Genomic DNA, 20,351 nt, shown 5'->3' on the forward strand with positions numbered 1-20,351 from the left:
CTTTCTAAATTAGCTACACAGAGGTTGAATTCTCTGCCTGTTCTTTTCCTTCCTCCTTGTTAATTGCTGAGAAAGCTGTCTTTACACAGGCTCTGAGAAATCAGTATACAAGTTATGATAAATTGGATAAATATACAAGTTATGATAAATACAGTTTTAAGTCAGTTAGTTGAGTATATTATCTTTAAATTTTTTGCCCCCCCATTATTAAAGTGAAAAGTATCAAAATGAAAAAACATTTAGAAAATAGCAAAAAGTATCAAAATGAAAAAAAAGCTTCCTAGTTTACTTTTAAACCTTTAGAAGTGATATGAACTACTTTTTTTCTTTCCTTTTCTTTTTTTTAATATAGGAAGCTCTAGATATTCATGCAGTTGATGGAACAACAGAAGAATCCTCTAGTCTTCAGGCATCAGCCACAAATGACCCAGGTATTATATAATAGTAAAAAAGAGGAATATATTGGGAGTTTGGCTCTAGAAGTGAAAGATGCAATGTGTATTCTTCTGTAGTATATAGTAGCTTATTTTATCATTGCTTTCTGAATAGGTTGCAGAGCAAGAATTTCCCAGTTGGAAAAGGAATTGATAGAAGATTTGAAGGCCTTGCGGCACAAGCAGGTCATACATCCTGGTCTTCAGGAAGGTATAATTCTCTAAAAAATATACAAGCCAATTTTGAATTTTGTTCTGTTCTCTCCTTCCCCTGTCTTTCTCTTCTCCCCTCTTCCCTTTGCTCCTTCCCTCTTTTTTCTGTTTTTCCTCCTTTCCCCCATCCTTGATTTGATTTCTTTCAGCCCCTCTCTCAGCTTGCATTTTTCTCTTTTCTCTGTCCATGATTCTTTCCCTTAACTTAAAAACACATCTAGGTCTTTTTTATCCTAAGAGAAACCTTTCAAACTCTGAAGATACTGTCTTATCGTTGTGAAGCTAATGTATTATGCATTAAAAAACGTATCATGATAAGAAAGTGTGTTTTCTCTTTTCTTTCTTATAACCCCGTTTTATTTACTTTAAATTTTGGTTGCTTTTGTTTCTGTGGGGTTTTTGAAGGTTTTTTGTTTTGCTTTTGGAGGGGAAGAGCCTACTTTTTCTGGTATACTTAGTAATGTATTTAACTGTAAAGAGAAGAATACTTATCTGTCTCATTGTGTGGCTGTAAAAATTTTATATATTTCATATTTTGCTGGCGATTTAATTTAAAATTTTCATGATTACCTATTTTGTTGCCATAGTTTATCTTGGCCTTGATCATATCATTTAATCCTTTTTTTAAAATAGCAAAATTTAGTATCCTTATTGCCATCATAGTTAATTACTGACTTCCCGATTTGCACTGTAAATGAATGACTGTAAGCCATGCCCCAATTTTTATTTTCCTTATACCTTTGATTTTAGGTGTGCTTCTTGGAGTAGTTTATTTTTTGACTGTTAGTCAATTTTCATGAGAGTCTAAGCATTGTATGCCAACAAACAAAACATTGATTTATAAAACAACCATTCAGTTTCTAAATTAAATGGTAATACTTGAACTTTTGCTTTAATGAGGGACTGTGTGACAGTGTGATCTTAAAGTATGCAAATTTCAATCCAAGTGATAAGGACTGGATACTGTGGATTGTAATGGAAAATCACAGTCACATCATAGTAGTCTTGCTGGTAATAATGTTTGCTGTCATTTATCGTAAGCTTTCACTTCTGCTATTTTATTTAAATAATATTCTCTTTTCTCTATCAGTTAAGTTGTCCTTTCTCCCCCCACTTCTCCTTTTTTTCCTTAGGTACTCTGATAATATATAAGTATTATAACATTTGTATTGCATTCTTTCAACCTAATCCCCCATTTGTTTTATAGTCTTAGTTCTAGAGTTAAATATATTCAGTGCTCCCTGCTGGTCTTTTTGCTCTGGTTTGTTTTCTTATTTTTTCCTGTTTGGGTAAGGTTTGAGTTTTTTCCTTCCCTTATAGACATTTTAGTCAAATCTGTAACTTTTTGTGTATTGGGTGTTCAAAGTCAAATGCTTATGGAAACTAAGCAGGTAACGTAAAGTGAAATTAGCCTGAATTTGGGGATGGTGTTGGACTCTGGTGGGCTGGAGCATAGGTTCCTGTTCTAAAGGGGCAGTCATATCAGTGGATTGTCAAATAGGAATGTAGGCTCAGTATTTTCAGAAATTCCTATTGTTCTGTAAAAGGTAAAAGTCAGTATTTTTTTGTAACGTGTTTCAGTTTTAAATGGTGTCAGCTGATACAGTTTTTTGGGCAAAAAAGTGTGAGGCATCAGTTTTCACCTGCCATACAGATTATGCATTTGGTGTTCAAGTTTGTATTAATCCTCACATTGTTAAAGTTAATTCAACTACATTCTTTTTTTTTTTTGTGCGGGCCTCTCACCGTCGTGGCCTCTCACGCTGTGGAGCACAAGCTCCAGACGCGCAGGCTCAGCAGCCGTGGCCCACGGGCCCAGCCGCTCCGCGGTATGTGGGATCTTCCCGGACCAGGGCACAAACCCGCGTCCCCTGCATTGGAAGGCGGATTCCCAACCACTGCGCCACCAGCGAAGCCCCAACTACGTTCTTATATAGTTTTACTTTTTTAAACAGTTAAATCTGTAATCCATGTGTCACTGTTCATAATATATGACGTAGAGTTCTAGTTTGGATTTTTTTCTTTATTTTACTTTGGCAGGTGTCTCCCCCATCCCCCAACCTTTGCTTCTTAAGACTTAAAATATTAAAAGAATTATGTTAGTTTGGCTAAATATTTGTAGTAACTGATGGTTACTACATCAGTTGATGGTGCCAACTCCAAGTATCTGAAGATAATGAAAATATTCTTCCAGGTCCCTTTCTAAAAACTGATGCTTGAAGTAATTTATTAAATTTCAATTCAGTAATGTCGTATTTCTTTGCTTTTCCATCAACTGTAGAATTTCATTATTCTTTATAAAATAAGCACCTACAAATCCAAAACGTTTTTGAGATGAAAAAACCTTGAAAAACTTGAAAAGCTTTTTCAGCTTGCTTTGAAATTGTGGAAGAAATGTTGATTAAGCCTGAGAAAATGTTCTTATTGTTGTTGTTGATAGTTTTGTTGCTAAAATAAAATAAGATTCTTAATTTTGTTTTCCACAGTATATTTTTTCTCCTATACTTTGCTACATCAAAATTCATTTCTTTTCTAAGTCCATCAACCTGAAATTATCATGTTTTTGATCTTTAAAGGTATTTTTGTAAAAGCTTTTCTGTTTCATTGCTACCAAGTCAATTCTATGTTAATTGTTAAGTGAATTTTTTGTTTTAGATAAGTTTTAGATTTGCAGAAAAATTGGGACCATAGTACAGAGAGTTCCCATATACTCAGCATACAGTTTCTCCTGTTACTAACATCTAACATTAGGGCAGTACATTTGTTACAATTAGTGAACTAATATTGATATATTATTATTAACTATAGTCCTTAGTTTATTCAAATTCCCTTAGTTAATTTTTTTTGTTCCAGGATCTCATCTAGGAAATCACATTACATTTAGTAGTTGTGTCTCCTTAGGATCTTGTTGGCTGGGACAGTTTCTCAGACTGTTTTGTTTTTAATTACCTTGACAATTTTGAGGAGTACTGGTGAGATATTGTGTAGAATGTCCCTCAGTTGGGATTTGTTTGATGTTTTTCTAATGGTTAGACTGGGATTATATGTTTATAGGAGGAAGACAACAGAGGTAAAGTGCCATTCTCACCTCACCTTATCAAGGGTACATATTATCAACATGATTTGTCACTGACTTTTTATGTTGCACTCTTTGGAAGTCACTGTGTAGTCCACACTTAATGAGTGGGAAGTTATGCTCCACTTTCTTGAGGATGGAGTATCTGCATAAATTACTTGGCATTCTTCTGCAACCAGAGATTCTCTTTTCTCCCTCATTTTTTTTTTCTCTCCCTCATTTTTATCCAATCATTTATTTATATCAGTGTGGACTCCTGTCAGTTTTAATGTTAAATTCCCTTATGATAATATTTCCAGAGCACTCTGCCTCTTTAGTTACTTAAAAAATACTCTGTACTGTTAAATCAATGGTTAGCTGGAGTTTTTCTTATATAAATGTCTACTTTTCTGTTCATTGTTGGCTAGTTATATAGGTGTTCATTCCTCTGAGTGTTTTTTTGTGGATACCTCCTATTTAAGTGGGTTTAGCTAGAGGCAGGCATTTTTGGCTACAGTTTATTGTCTTAGGTGACTCTGCTCTGAACCTAGAGGGTTATCTGTTTTCGTTTCTATTTTTATGGGTCTTTTTTTTAATGGTGTGATAATATTTCTTTAAGAAGTTGCTCCTAATATGGTGAAAAGGCAAAAGCATTCAGAAGTATGAATTAGTTTAAACTACCATGTGGAAAGGGTTTTATGCTTTTTGGGGGATGTGCTAAGAATTATATAACTATCTTATTTTTGCAAGATAAAGTTATTATCATTCATATGAAACCGACTGAGTCTGAGTCTCAAATATCTATTATTCAGGGAAGGATTTTCTTGAAGGGCAAACATTTCAAGATGTGCAGGTAAGCTAAATTGGGAATTACTTTGAGCAGTGTCCATGTGCCATTGACCTCTCAACTTTTAGGGCTTTAAAAAATTGTAAGTATATTTAAAATAAATTTGGTCTTTTTGTTGATGTTTTTAGGATCACTTGGTATCACTTTTGGGGGAAGGTGGCAGTTCAAAGTATAAGTAAATGCAGACAAGAAGATATGTAGGGGAAACAGTTTCTAAATTTGATTGTCTACCTATTTGGCTGTATGGGTACACTTTTAATGACTTAATTCCTTCTTTCTCTGTAGGCAGCTGTTCTGGCAGTTTTTGTCTATAATAATAATAGAGTACTTTTCTCTTTTCAAGGCACTACAGTATCTCAGTTTATCCTTTGTTTAGGATTCTGTTTCACTTGCATTTCTGCAATATTTTGCTTTCTGGTTTCACTCTACTCTCCCTCTCTGCCTTTCCTAGTTAATTCCTACTTATTCTAATTTAAGAATTACACTCTCTGTAAAGTTTTACCAGATTGCCTTGGGCTTTTCAAGTATCATTTGTTTTACCTCTTACAGTATTTTATCCTATTGTAAGTACTAATGAATCAGTTGGGAAAACATAACACAAAAGCTCCTTGAGGTCTGGGAAATGTCTTTTATCTCTATCATCATCTATATGACAGAGCATTTCAAAGAGAAGGCACGGTTACTTCTTAAAACATGAAACTCAGTGTGGTGGATTGATATTATTATTTTTTGGATTGGTATTATTTCACTGATGAGGAAGCAGAAGCTAAGAGAAGTTTAGCCCAAAGACAAGATTAGAAACCACTTGTTTTGACTCATATTATTTTCTCCCCAGTTGATTGAAACATGAGGAAATAATATTTTATTGATGTTAATTTTAATCACATGTGATTAAAATAAACATGATAAAATGATATTTATTTTAAAGAACTAGAATTACAAACTAATTTATGTGGAGGATATACAAATTAGCCTTAAGAACTTGTGGCTTGTAACCTGCCTAGTGTCTTCATCTTTTAGGAAACCAGTACTATGTAAGCTTTTTACTGGAAACCTGTACCTATGACTTTTAGTAGTTATTACTACGGTAGTTGATGCTTTGAATTCCTTTTGGTTTCAGTTTTGTTAAAATTTAAGTTAAATACTTTCTTGCTCAATAATATGAAGCCAGTAATTCACAAACAAGGAAATCCAAATTAGAAGATTGTCACTGGTAACAGAAAAAATGCAAATTTAAGAACAATAGGATATAAATTTATACCAGTAAGATTGGGACAGTTTTAAAAGTCCAGTGATATAAAATGTTGGAGAGGATGTGGATCAACAAGAACTCTTACACTATTGAAGGGAGTATAAATGGAAAGTAATTTGGCAATCTAGTGAACAGCTTCCCAACTAGAGCAGTGTTGCATGTGGTTATCCATGATTGTGTGACAGGTATGCTCTTGAGACACTGATCTCCTCAGAGTGGCCAGGCAAGACCAAGGGAAATTAATAACCGTAGAACTGGTTGCCTCTAGCCATAAGCAGCCTCATGTTTATCCCAGTTTGTTATGTAATCATTGTTTTCTTATATGCCATTACATAAGGATTCAGAATAACTAGGTGTGTCAGTTAGAATTCTTAATCACAAACATGAGAATACACTCTATAGGTGAAATAGAATACGAATTTATTAAAGAATATCAGATGACTTACAGAGAGGCAGAGAAAAGCAAAAATGCCCAAATTACATTCCCCAAGAGCTCATACCAGCAATCTCACAACATTGGGCAATTACCACCATTTTCAATATGGACACTGAACACAGTATACTACAGCTAGGATGTTGGTTACTCTTACCTCTAAAAGTTCTTAACCTGGCCAAACACTGTCACTCTCATTAATACAATTCTGCACAGTATTCCTTTCCTCATGGTGCTCTCTTCTAAATTGAAGCCTTTTATGGCTGCATCTGTGTTTTAACACCTCTTCCTTGAAGAGGTGGGGGTTATAATGTGGAAAAGTAATAGCTATAGGAAAGGTTCTCAGAATATTTTGGGCAGCCACATATATGTCAAACACAGTATCCAGTAAATTGAAGATGAACATATCCCATTACATAGCAATTCCGCTCTTGGGTAAATGCCATAAGGAAAAGCTCAATGCACTAGAGAAGCTTTCATACATGTTCATGTGTGTGATGTACATTCTTGTACAAGATGTACAGTTACACTGCAGCATTGTTTGTAATAGTTTAAAATAGGAAACAATTCTCACTAAGAGGAGAATGGTTAATAAATTGGAGTAATTCATAATCTGGAATAGTGTACAACAGTGAAAATAAATCATGCAGAGATAAATGTGTCAACATAGACAAATCTTAGATATAAAATGTTAACCAAAAAAAAAAAAAAGATACGTAAAATAAATGTTTTCGCAAAAGATTGCCTCTTAACCTACAAATAAGCCACAGTATTTATAGGCTCCATTAACCATAAATATCAGTAATAATAACTAAAGAATTAGTAGCCTTAATTAGGCCAGAAGCACAGACTATGGCAAGTTTGTATTAGAGGTCCTAGGAAATCTCTCGGCTACAAAGCGTTAAAGTACAAAAGATCTGAATTCTGCTATGTTTATGTATTAGTTATCTATTGTTGCTTAACAAATTACCACAAACTTAGTACCTTAAAACAACACATTTACTGTCTCAAAGTTCTATGGGTCAGGTGTTTGGGCATGGCTTAACTGGGTCCTCTTCTTAGGGTCTCACAAGGCTGCAATCAAGATGTCAGACCTGGTTCCTCATCAATGGCTTGACTGGCGAGGGATCTGCTTCCAGTTTCCCTCAGATTCTTGGCAGAATTTATATCCTTGTAGCTCTAGCAGGATGGGTGATATACTTACTCCTATATTATCACATACACATAATCATGTATGTACATCCTGCCCCTTTTGCTACATTCCATCAGAAGCAAATCACAGGTCTCACCCACACTCAAGAAGGGAAGGGGAGGAATATGCAAATATGTAATACCCAGGAGGTGAGGATCATGAGACCACCTTAAAATCTGTCACTTCCAATTTTTATTTCATCATTTCTGTTCTCCACTTTTTCTTGATCTCTATTATCCCCCTACCTCACCCCACCCCACCCCCCAACCAAAGATTAAAAAAAACCAAAATGATTTGTGGTCCTTTTTTCTTGTAGTTGGCTTAAAATTGAATTCAGTGGATCCAGCAATGAGTATTGATCTTAAATACTTGGGAGTACAGCTACCTTTGGCTCCAGCCACTAGCTTTCCTTTCTGGAACCTTACAGGAACCAACCCTGCCTCACCTGGTGAGTGCGTAGCGTTTGTAAAGTCAAACAAATTTGTGATAAAAATAAAATGCTACCATTGTTACAGACATATAGGGTACTCTAATGTAGATCTTTTATCTAGTGATGAGTCTTAATGATGATTTATACATTTTAGATGAAATTTTAGTGGCTAATTAGATATTAAATATTGGCTTGCTAGAATTTTGATCATCTTTTTTACTTTTTCTTTTATAGATGCTGGATTTCCCTTTGTTTCTAGGACAGGGAAGACTAATGACTTCACCAAGATCAAGGGATGGAGGGGAAAGTTTCATAGTGCTTCTGCATCTAGGAATGAAGGTAATCAGCTTTTTAAAAATTTATAAATACATTCTGAAACATGTGGCCAAAGACTTTTATTAAAAGTAAGCCTTGGTTGTTTTTCTTTATCTCCTTTCCATGCTTTAAAATATACTGAAAATAATTGTCTTGGCTGTTTTTGTTCATTTTCTGTGTCCCATAGTCCCCATCCTGGGGTTCAGTCACTAACCATATCAGGCTTAAATAATCCTTGCAGCCTTTTCAAAGTGCACTTCCTTTTGGTTCCTACAGTTATAAAAAGCATCATTCTCAAGCATTATTTCAGAACTGTGTACTTCAGAGCTGTATGGTGATTCCCAATAGCATTGTAGTACTTCAAAATAAACTTCTAAATCTAATCTAAAATCTAAATTTTGACTGTATGCTTATTGGTCTCCTTTCTTAGTGCTTTTCCTTTCCCATTACACTTGTTTGCAGTTACACTCTAGCCAGATAAATTTACCATTTGTCCAATATAGTTTTTCTCATCTTTGAATCTTCTCATCTTTGAATCTTTGTAGTGTTATCATAGTGTAATGCTTGTCTTTCTACTAAACTTGCTTTTTCTTGTTCCATAAAAACTAAATTTTATACTCCTTTTTTGGTGCCTTATCCTCTTCCCTTGTGTTTTGTGTCAGAATTCAGGTATTGCAATCCCTTAAATAACCTCTTGGTGTTCTGTTGAGGTCAAATTTAAGTATATTTTTTGCGTTTATGTTTTTACTTATGTCTCATCTCTATACTAAGGTCCTAAGAGGTTGTCGACTCTTAGTGTTAATTATTACTATTGTTAGCACTTTGCAAAATTAATGTTAAATATATATAATAAGATAATTTTAGATAATGGACTTTAATATAATTAGTATATGACATTCAGTGTCTTTATTTGGCTTTATATTTTATATTTTTCCTTACTTCCGAGGAGGGATAGTTTGGAAGATTTAGTAGCTTATAAATTAATGCTCCTGGCCTTTTCTTTTTTAAATTTAATTAATTAATTAATTTTTGGCTGCGTTGGGTCTTCGTTGCTGCACGCAGGCTTTCTGTAGTTGCAGGGAGCGGGGGCTGCTCTTCGTTCTGGTGCGCGGGCTTCTCATTGTGGTGGCTTCTCTTGTTGCAGAGCATGGGGTCTAGACGCGCGGGCTTCAGTAGCTGTGGCACGTGGGCTCAGTAGTTGTGGCTCGTGGGCTCTAGAGCACAGGCTCAGTAGTTGTGGCACATGGGCTTAGTTGCCCCGTGACATGTGGGATCTTCCCGGAACAGGGATCAAACCATGTCCCCTGCATTGGCAGGCAGATTCTTAACCACTGCGCCACCAGGGAAGCCCCTGCTCCTGGCCTTTTAAAGTATATTTTTCTATATTTATAAAGATCTGTCCTGGATTTAAGTATCTGTGTCTCTTTATTTCTAGGTGGAAATTCAGAAGGTTCGTTGAAAAACCGTTCTGCTTTCTGCAGTGATAAGCTGGATGAGTACTTGGAAAATGAAGGCAAGCTGATGGAAACAAGCATGGGTTTCTCTTCTAATGCTCCCACATCTCCTGTGGTATACCAGCTTCCCACCAAGAGTACCAGCTATGTTCGAACACTTGATAGTGTACTGAAGAAGCAATCTACCATTTCCCCTTCTACCTCTTACTCTTTGAAGCCTCATTCTGTACCCTCTGTCTCTCGAAAGGCAAAGTCTCAAAACAAACAGGCACCTTTCAGTGGCCGAACTAAATCATCTTATAAATCCATTTTACCATACCCTGTTTCACCAAAGCAGAAACATAGTCATACTATTCCAGGAGATAAGGTTACCAAGAATTCTTCAACCACCATCTCAGAAAATCGGGTGAATAACTTGGTTGTGCCAACTTTAGATGAAAATACATTTCCAAAGCAGATTAGTTTGCGGCAGGCACACCAACAGCAGCAGCAGCAGCAACAGGGAACTCGCCCTCCAGGATTGTCTAAATCTCAAGTGAAGCTAATGGATCTGGAAGACTGTGCACTTTGGGAAGGAAAACCAAGGACCTATATCACTGAAGAGCGAGCAGATGTATCCTTAACAACTCTGCTTACGGCTCAAGTAAGTATCTGTTGTTTTCCAGAAGCATATTAGTCTTGGCTAGAGAGAATTAGGTAGTCAGGAGAAATGGGAATGGGGCTTTTTGGCAGGAGGATGGGGCTTTTAGTTACCTTAGTGACAACTAAGGAAATGTCTTCCACGTTTGTTCTTCTTTATCAACTAGACACCATGTGTAGATTCCTCCTGCCAGCAGAGGGAGACTGTACAATTGTGCTTTTGAATTGTCCCTCTCCTGTGTAAAGGCAGCTGGCCATTCTGAACTTTCCTAATTTCATTCTCCAGCATGTGGTCAAGTACATTTACTGATTTTGTTAAAACAGCTTTAAAAACTCTGCTTAGATGGTATTAAATCCCAGAAAAATCCCCCAAATTATAAACCTACAGAGAAAAAGTTTTTGTCTTTCATAAAATTTTATATTAAGAAAATTTCATTAATTGTTGATTCACCTGTGTTAGCAGCCTCAGTGCATGTGAAATGATACAGCAGCACGTGGGTAATTTTTTTGTCATGAAATTTCTGTATTTTCCATTTTTTAAATTCTGTGACTAAATTCTAGAGCTGAAGATGATCAGATGTTGGGACAAAATACAGATTGTGTCCTTTATAATCGATCATTCCTAAAGACTTTTATGCATGTATTATAATGTTCTCTTTTTATTAATTATCATAGAGCAGGGGTCAGTAAACTATTTATGTAAAGGGGCAGATAGTAAATATTTTAGGCTTTGCAGACCATACAGTCTCTGTTGGTTACTCAGCTCTGCTACTCTAATGCCATAGATGTTATGTAAATGAGTGAACCTGGCTGTGTTCCAATGAAACTTTAGTTAGGATTTGGCCCATGGGCCTTAAGTTTGTCAACCCTTGCTATAGAGAACATTATGCATGATTTCTATTGAGAATACATTTATCCTTGTTGATATTTTGGCTCATAATGAATTAAAATATTCTCTTTCTTGTCAGTGCTATGCATTAGAATGGGAGATTGCTTAGAGTTCTGTTTATATTCATGATTTGTCCTTTGAATCTGCACTAATCTTGTACTGTTAGTACTGAGTGCTCAGAGTTGGAGAAGGCAGACCAGTATATGACTGTAAGTTGTTAGGGGATGATTTAGTAGATTTATAATATTCTACTTTAACTTTAGGCATCTCTCAAAACTAAACCCATCCACACGATCATAAGGAAACGAGCCCCTCCATGCAACAATGACTTCTGTCGATTGGGTTGTGTATGTTCAAGTCTAGCTTTGGAGAAGCGCCAGCCTGCTCACTGCCGCCGACCAGACTGCATGTTTGGCTGCACTTGTTTGAAAAGAAAAGTTGTACTTGTTAAAGGGGGATCCAAAACTAAGCATTTCCAGAGGAAGACTGCTCATCGTGATCCAGTATTTTACGATAATTTGGGCGAGGAGCAAAGAGAAGAAGAAGAGGGAGTCAGGGAGGAGGAAGAACAATTGAAAGAGAAAAAGAAGAGAAAGAAGCTAGAATACAGTGAGTATTGATTGAGAGTTAAAATAGTATAGTTTTTTTTTTTTTTTAAGAAAAGTATGGTTATTTCAGGACTTACCCGGTGGTTCAGTGGTTAAGACTCTTTGCTCCCAAGGCAGGGGGCACAGGTTCAATCCCTGGTTGGGGAACTAAGATCCCTCATGCCACACGGTGTGGCCAAAAAAAAAAAAGAGAAAAGAGGAAAAGTATGGTTATTTGAAAACGTATTTCAAATATTACTTACTTTAATCCTAATCAGTGATCTCATAAGAATTTCTTATTATCCTTAAAATACTCTTTCTATATGGCACGTGCGACATACACAAAACTGTGCACGCATGCCTTTTTTTAAATTGAAATTTTCTCTTGAAGATAGCTTTTTTGTGCTAAATTTGAATCATTCTCTTATTTGGATTTTCAGAATGCCTTTGAGGCTTCATCTTTTTTTCCGTGTCTTGCCCCCACTCCCTCACTTCACATCCCCATGTTCTTTGAATATACAGATGATCATGGTAATCCATCATTTTCTTTTTTTCCCCCAAGCTGAATTTAGGTATAATTGACAAATTGCACATACTTAAAGTGTACAACATTGTAATTTGACATATGTATACTTTGTGAAATAATTACCACAATCAAGTCAGCCAGCACACGTCATTTTATTTTCTAAAGGAAGAAGTTTGCAGAAAGACCTTCTGGTCATGGTTTGAGCCACTCATCAGTTGCTTGGAGATTTGGGGACAGAATAAGGGCATAACTGAGTTGAGCATTACGTACTCTTTTGAAAAGCTTATTTTTCCTTTTTGGTATAATGTTATATAGATTCAAGTTACATATTTCATTTTTGACTTTTTTTCTTTCCTATTATATCTTTTTATTTTGTTTAAATAGATTGACTATAATTTTACCATGTAATTGAAGAGTTCCTTCTTAGTTTATTAGAGGATTAATATTCCATTTTTGGCAGTTTATATTTACATTTATTAATTGCTTGCCATGTACTTACTTCAGTTAGATTAGATAATTAATATTTTTATGTATATTCTTCCAAGATTTTCTATTAATCCACTTGTGTGCCTATGTATATATTTTTATAGAAATGGAACTACTGTGTATGTGGTAACTTATAGAAATTTCATATCATAAAGTCATGTTGTGCTTTCCATATTAACAAGTGCAGCTCTATATTACAATTTTAGTTTTAATACCTTCATATTATTACAGTCCTTTTGGCTGGACATTTAACCTTTATGGGTTTTCAAACAGTACGGTGATGAACATCCATGTTCATTATAGGCTATTAAAAGTGGAATTGTTGTGACAGTGAGTGCTTTCTAAACATTTATAAATGTTGCTAGAATTATACCAACTACACATTTACCAGTAGTTGGATAGTGCCACTTCTATATTCTTTTTTTTTTTTTTTTCTTTTTTTTCCTGGCTGTGTTGGGTCATCTTTGCTACGCGTGGGCTTTCTTCTAGTTGCAGCGAGCGGGGGCTCCTCTTTTTTGCAGTGCGCGGGCTTCTCATTGCGGTGGCTTCTCTTGTTGCAGAGAACGGGCTCTAGAGCATGTGGGCTTTAGTAGATGTGCCTGGGCTCAGTAATTGTGGCTCGTGGGCTCTAGAGCACAGGCTCAGTAGTTGCGGTGCACGGGCTTAGTTGCTCCGTGGCATGTGGGATCTTCCCAGACCAGGGCTCAAACCCGTGTCCCCTGCATTGGCAGGCAGATTCTTAACCACTGTGCCACCAGGGAAGCCCACTTTTATATTCTTAACATTGGATATTCAAATTAATAGGCAGAAATTGATGTCTTGTCTTAAATTTATATTTCTTCAGTGATAGGTTTATTGACCATTTGTCATAAACTTTGTTCTATAAATTGCTTTTTAAAATTCCTTGCTAACTTTTATTGGAGTGGCTTTGTTTTTTTCCCCATATATTTCCAAGAGTTTTATTTTTTTCCAGGTTGTAATTTTGTAATTTATATTTTAATTTTGTTCAAAGGTCTTCCCATCTCCCCTGACAAAGGGAAATCAGAGATGGTTAAATCTGGCGGTCTCTTCTTTTTAAGGTTTTGGTTCTTTAGAAAGTCTTTCTCTATCCTCAAGATTTAAAAATATTTAGATTAATAAATGGGCTTAAAAAATTAAATTGTTAATATATCTGGAATTTATTTGATGTGAGATTTGTCGTAGAGCTTCATTTTTCCCCCAAATGGCTAGCTAGTTGTACCATCACTTGTTGAGAATAAATACTTTCCCTACTGGTTTAAAATATCACCTGTGATACAGGAAATTAAAATATACCAATGTTTGGGTCTGTTTTTGGTTTCTGCTGTCCATTTTGTGACCAGCGCCAGGCTGTTTTAATTGGTATTTCAGTGTTTAAATAAGGTACTACCTTCATATACGTAAATGATCTTTCTGTAAATATGATTTAAAAGGTTTAAAATGAAATATAATACAAAATTATTAGTTTTATCCATATCTCCTTATTGAGTTTATTCCCATCCTGCACTTTCAGCAACACTTTTCCATTTCAAAGCAACAGAAATAAGTTACAAAAGCCACAGCAGTAGGAATACTGTGTATCTGTTAGGTTTATTACTTTGCTTTCTTGGTAGAGTCTTTACCTGTGTCTTAATCAGAGTTAAACTCCAGAAGGCAGCCAATTAACATAGTATATTTGGGTTTTCTCACTGGTATAGTCCTTACTGAAAGACATGGTCTACTCTACTCTAGGAGCTGTTAATTTTCTTGTACTGTTAGGGGGCAGTGAGGAAAGGAGGGAAGATATTTGTGTTATGATTGCTCTGTAAAAGGAGTAGAAATAGCGAAGAGTTCTTGGAGACAGAAATGTTGCTGAGACCGAAAACAAACAAACATAAATACAAAAACTGGAAGAAGTTGAAGAAATTTATCAATATGTTTTGCAAAAAGATAGGAGGAAAACGAGAAAAAAAATTGCTGGGATTTAAAGGAGTTGGGGAAAGTGAGGAGAGAAATGGAAGAGAGAAATTACTCAAAGAAATGATGGTGGAGGCACTTCCCTGGCGGTCCAGTGGTTAAGACTCCGTGCTTCCACTGCGGGGGGCGAGGGTTTGATCCCTGGTCAGGGAACTAAGATCCTGCGTGCTGTGCAGCATGGCCCCCCCCCCAAAAAAAAGAAATGATGGTAGAAAATGTCTCGGAGCTGAAGGACATGACACTTCTGATTTAAAGGGCCCACTGAATACCAGGCAGAAATAATTTTAAGGTGACTCTATCTAGACACAATCTTCTGACGTTTCAGAGCATTGAGGGTGAAGAAGATATCCTGAACTCTTTTAAAGAGAAGGCACTTTTCCTAGGAAGGATTTAGAATCAGTTTGATATCAAAGTAACACTGGACGTTTGCATCATTGTTTCTAAAATCAGAGTCTAGGGACTTCCCTAATGGTCCAGTGGTTGAGCATTTGCCTTCCAATGCAGGGGATGCAGGTTCAGTCCCTCGTCGGGGAGAATCCTGTATGCCTTGGGGCAACTGGAAGCCCGTGCGCCACAACTACAGAGCCCACTCGCTCTGGAGCTCACGCACCACAACTAGAGAGAAGCCCACGTGCCACAGCGAGGAGCCTGCGCACTGCAATGAAAGATCCTGTGTGATGCAACTAGGACCCGACTAAGCACCCCCCCCCAAAAAAAAATGAGAGTCAAGTGGGGATTGGATGAATTTTTAACCTAGCATTCTTGGCCAAATTATAAATCATAATTTATAATTATGCATGAGATAGAGATATATTAAAACATACAATCAAGATGTAGGAAGTTGATCTCTTGCAGTCTCCTGGTGAATTTCTTGAGGTTGTGCTCCAGAAAATGGAAAACAAAAAATTCAAGAAGCATGAGATAACATCTAGTGAATTGTGGACCCAGCTCAAGAGGGGGAGAAAACAATCTTAGGATGACAACTACAAAGCAAGACTAGAAAGCAAGTAGTCTAATTTAAAGTAGAAAATCAGGGCTTCCCTGGTGGCGCAGTGGTTGGAAGTCCGCCTGCCAATGCAGGGGACACGGGTTCGTGCCCCGGTCCGGGAAGATCCCACATGCCGCGGAGTGGCTGGGCCCGTGAGCCATGGCCGTTGAGCCTGCGCGTCCAGAGCCTGTGCTCCGCAACGAGAGAGACCCGCGTACCGCAAAAAAAAAAAAAAAGCTAAAGTAGAAAATCAAAAGATGCTTAGAAGACTATCTTTAAGAGAATATTAGGTTTATTTTAAGAAATGACATGGTTAAGAACCTGAATGATTAACGTTTAGGTGAAGATTCATGCCACCTTCATCAATTAAAAAAAAAACAAGAACACTGGAAGGAAAAAATTTGTACAGGAAAATTATGGTCCAACTATGAACCAGTACAATTTTTGGTAAAATTTTGAGCAATTAAGAGTATAAGAAAAGAGAATCTGTTGGACAGTTTCAACAAATTTAGTGGTATAGAATTACATTTTCTTCCTCTAAGGGGTCAGTCACATTAGTTGATTCTACAAGGATTGATCACATAAGCATAATTTTGTAAGCAAATGTATTGGTATTTTGATTTTTAGAATTGGCATATACAAATTGCTAAAGTTCCAAATAGAATTTTAGAACAGAAGTCAGTGCTATAAACCATGACAATGTGAAAGTAGCTCTATAGCTGGCAGAAGATGAAAAGTGGAGTAAGTTTAGGATGCTAATTTCCTTACCTTGCATCACACTTGAGTCCTTAGCCACTGCTAAATCATGGAGTTGAGGGGAAAGTGTTTGATTTAGGCTTATTGAGGTAACCACCAAAACTAAACACAAATGGTTGCAATTAGTCAGTTGTGGGGACTGTGACACTGGGTATGGTGGAAGACTTGCCTTTCATTTTTGTGTCATTTTGTACAGCTTGAATTTGTTCGTGTTTGTGTATTCTGTAGTTAATGTATAAATTAAAAATTACTGTTTTTGATGCATGAAATCTAGGCATTTGATGATAGCTTTTTTTGTCATTGTAATAGACTTAAAAATTGTTCTGCCATTAGTGGCCCATTAATCCATTGATGTGAACAGAGGGATATTAACGTTATTAGACAGTCTTTGTGAAGAGCACTGTATAAGGGTATGTCATTTAAATCTTGCAACCTTTTGTGATAAGGAGGTTTCTCCATTTTACAAATACACTAACCGAGTGCTTAGAGCGTTTAAGTGACTTCTTCCTCAAGGTCACATTGCTGTTAAGTGAGCGGTAGGGATTTGAACCCAAGTTTTCCAAGCCTTTGTGTTTTTTCTACTGTGTAAGATACAATTTCTGAAATTTGGCCTTCACTCTTATCACCTGTTTACTCTTGCATTTGCCTAAAAATACTGCAGGTGGTATTGATATAAAAGCACTGTGCTTAGCTGCTGCGGGTTGTACCATGACAAAGGATTACAAATCTGGTGTTCCTCCTTTCTCAGCCCACTTAGAATTTTGTTTGAGATGTATACCTACGAGTTAACTTTATGTAAAGAGATGAATAAAATTGATATCTGTAGGAAACTGATTAGGAAAAAAGAACACAAAAACTACCAGTATCAGGAATGAGAAGTAATATTACTGCAGACTTTAAAAGGATAATAAGGAAATATTAGGAACAATTTTATGCCAATAAGTTGGACAATTTAGATGAAATGAACAATTTTTTGAAAGATACAAAGCTACCAGACTCACTTAAGAAGAAATAAATAATTGCTTAGCCCTGTACCTGTGAACTTGTAGTGAAAACTCCCACGATAATGACACCAGTTCCAGATGTCTTCACGGTTAATTCTACAAAACTGTTTAAGGAAGAAATAATATCGAGTCTACACAAACACTTCCGTAAAATGGTTTTATTCTATGAGGCCAGCATTACCCTGATACTCAAACCAGAAAAAGACATTACAATAGAACTGTAGAGTAATATCCCTGAGGAATGAATATATATATATATATATATATATATATATATATATATATAAATTATAAATGAAAATTTAGCAAATCAAATCCAAGAGTATATTTGAAGGATAAGTACATCATGGCCTAGTGGGGTTTATTCCAGGTCTGCAGGGTTAATTTAACACCTGAAAATAATCACTGTAGTTCACCGTTACCGTAACAGACTTTTTTAAAAATGCCATATGATAATTTCAATAGATATTTTGAAAAATTGACAAAATCCATTTCTGGTAAAAGTTCTTAAGTGCCCTAGGAATAGAAGGAGACTTCCTCAACCTGATAAGGAGCATCTATAAAAAACTCTACAGGGACATCCCTGGTGGCGCAGTGGATAAGATTTTGCACTCCCAATGTAGGGGGCCTGGTTTTGATCCCTGGTCAGGGAACTAGATCCCACATGCATGCCGCAAGTAAGAGTTCGCATGCCACAACTAAGGAACCCAAGTGCCGCAACTAAGGAACCCGTGAGCCGCAACTAAGACCAGTCACAACCAAATAAATAAATAAATATTATAACGCAAACAAAAAACAAAAAACACCTCTACAGCCAACGTACTAATGGTGCTGAGTGCTTTTCCCCAGAGATTAGGAGTGAGGAATATTGTCCTCTTTCATCATGTCTGTTTAACATCATACATTCTAGCCAGTGCAGTAAGGCATGAAAAAGAAAATGCATCCAGGTTGGAAAGGAAGCAATAAAATTGGCTTTTTCATAGATAGGGAAATTCTAGGGAATCTACAAAAAAGCTACTAGGACTGTAAGTTTAGTGAGGTTACAGCATACAACAATATCAGTATACAGTGTATTTGTATATATACCAATGAACAACTGGACATTGGAGTTAAAAATACCATTTAAAGAACATACAAAGAAATGAAATGCTTAAGGATAAGTTGCCAAAAAAACCCACTTTATACTAAAAAGTGCTTAGAGCACTTTAAAAGATCTAAGTAAATGGAGAGGTACACAGTTTTCATGCATCAGAGGACTCTGTTGGTAAGATACAGTTGTCCTCAGATTGATTTATAAATTTGATGCTGTTCCAATCAAAACCTCAACAGGCTTCTTCTGGTAGAAATTGGCGAGTTGTTTCTAAAATTTATATGGAAAACAAAGGACTTAGAATAGTCCTTTAATAAACAACTTTGATAAAGAACATAGTTGATAGACTTACACTACCTGATTTTAAGACTTACTATAAAGCTGATGTAATTGGGATAAAGAAAAAGGCATTCACATACCTCATTCTATTGCACTTGGCTTTATTGTGCTTTGCAGATACTGCAGTTTTTATAGATTGAAGGTTTGTGGCAATCTGGCGTCCAGCAAGTCTGTTGGCACCATTTTTTCCAGCAACATATGCTCCCTTCATGTCTTTGTGTTGTAGTTCGGTAATTCTCACAATATTTCAAACTTTTTCATTATAATTACACTTGTTTTGGTGATCCTTGATCAGTGACCTCTGATGTTACTAATGTAATTGTTTTGAGGCTCTAGGAATTGCACCGATATAAGATGGCAAATTTAATAAATGTTGTGTGTGTTCTGACTACTCTAGCTACTGGCTATTTCCCATCTCTCTCCCTCTCCTTGACCTCCCTATTCTCTGAGACACAACAATATTGAAATTAGGCCGATTAATAACCCTACAATGGCATCCTAAGTTTTCAGGTGAAAGGAAGAGTCTTACATTTCTCATTTTAAATCAAAGTTGGAAATGATTAAGCTTAGTGATGAGGGCATGTCAAAAGCTGAGATAGGCTGAAAGCTAGGCCTCTTGCACCAGTTAGCCAAGTTGTGAATGCAAAGGAAAAGTTCTTGAAGGAAATTAAAAATGCTACTCCAGTGAACACATGAATAATAAGAAATCGAAACAGTCTTATTGCTGACATTCAGAAAGTTTAAGTGGTTTGAATAGAATATCAAACCAGTCACAACATTCCCTTAAGCCAAAGCCTAATCCAGAGCAAGGCCCTAACTCTCTTCAATTCTATGAAGGCTGCTGAGAGAGGTGAAGAAGCTGCAGAAGAAAAGTTTGAAGCTAGCTGTGCTGTGCTTGGTTCTTGAGGTTTATGGAAAGAAGCTGTCTCAATAACATAAAAGTGCAAGGAGAAGCAGCAAGTGCTGATATAGAAACTGCAGCAAGTTATCCAGATCTATCTCACATAATTAATGAAGGTTGCTACACTAAACTACAGATTTTCAATGTAGGCGAAACAGCGTTATGAAGGAAGAAGATGCCATCTGATACAATTCTGTTAGTTTTTGCATCACATATTTTGATGGTCTGTCATTAGGTGTGTAAATGTTTGTGATAGTTTCTTCTGGATGGATTCAACCTTTTATTAATATATAATGTCCTTTGTCTCTTGCAACCTTTTTGATTTAATGTTTACTTTGTCTGATGTTGGTGTAGCCATCACTGTTCTCTTTTAGTTATTACTTAGATGGAATATCATTTTCCATCCTTTCACTTTCAACCTGTTTGTATCTTTGGCTCTCAAGTGAGTCTCTTGTACACTTGAGGGTATAGTTGGATCATGCGTTTTTTTAATCAATTCTGCCAATCTTTCTTTTGATGGGAGAATTTAATCTATTTACATTTAAAA

The 20,351-nt window shown here is 36.2% G+C and overlaps 1 protein-coding gene across 28 annotated transcripts in view; it reads left to right on the top strand.

Moving 5' to 3' along the window:
• Positions 1 to 20,351, top strand: part of MGA (MAX dimerization protein MGA) — a 159,103-nt gene that overhangs the window by 97,111 nt on the left and 41,641 nt on the right. For all 28 annotated transcript variants that reach the window (XM_079914793.1, XM_079914782.1, XM_079914797.1 and 25 more), the window contains exons 4-9: positions 353 to 431; positions 550 to 645; positions 7,743 to 7,874; positions 8,091 to 8,195; positions 9,607 to 10,268; positions 11,417 to 11,762. In XM_079914793.1, the coding sequence (XP_079770919.1) occupies positions 353 to 431; positions 550 to 645; positions 7,743 to 7,874; positions 8,091 to 8,195; positions 9,607 to 10,268; positions 11,417 to 11,762 (1,420 nt within the window). The remainder of the gene's footprint in view (positions 1 to 352; positions 432 to 549; positions 646 to 7,742; positions 7,875 to 8,090; positions 8,196 to 9,606; positions 10,269 to 11,416; positions 11,763 to 20,351) is intronic.

Source organism: Stenella coeruleoalba (assembly GCF_951394435.1).
Source record: "Stenella coeruleoalba genome assembly, chromosome: 2".
NCBI classification, from domain to species: Eukaryota; Metazoa; Chordata; class Mammalia; order Artiodactyla; family Delphinidae; genus Stenella; species Stenella coeruleoalba.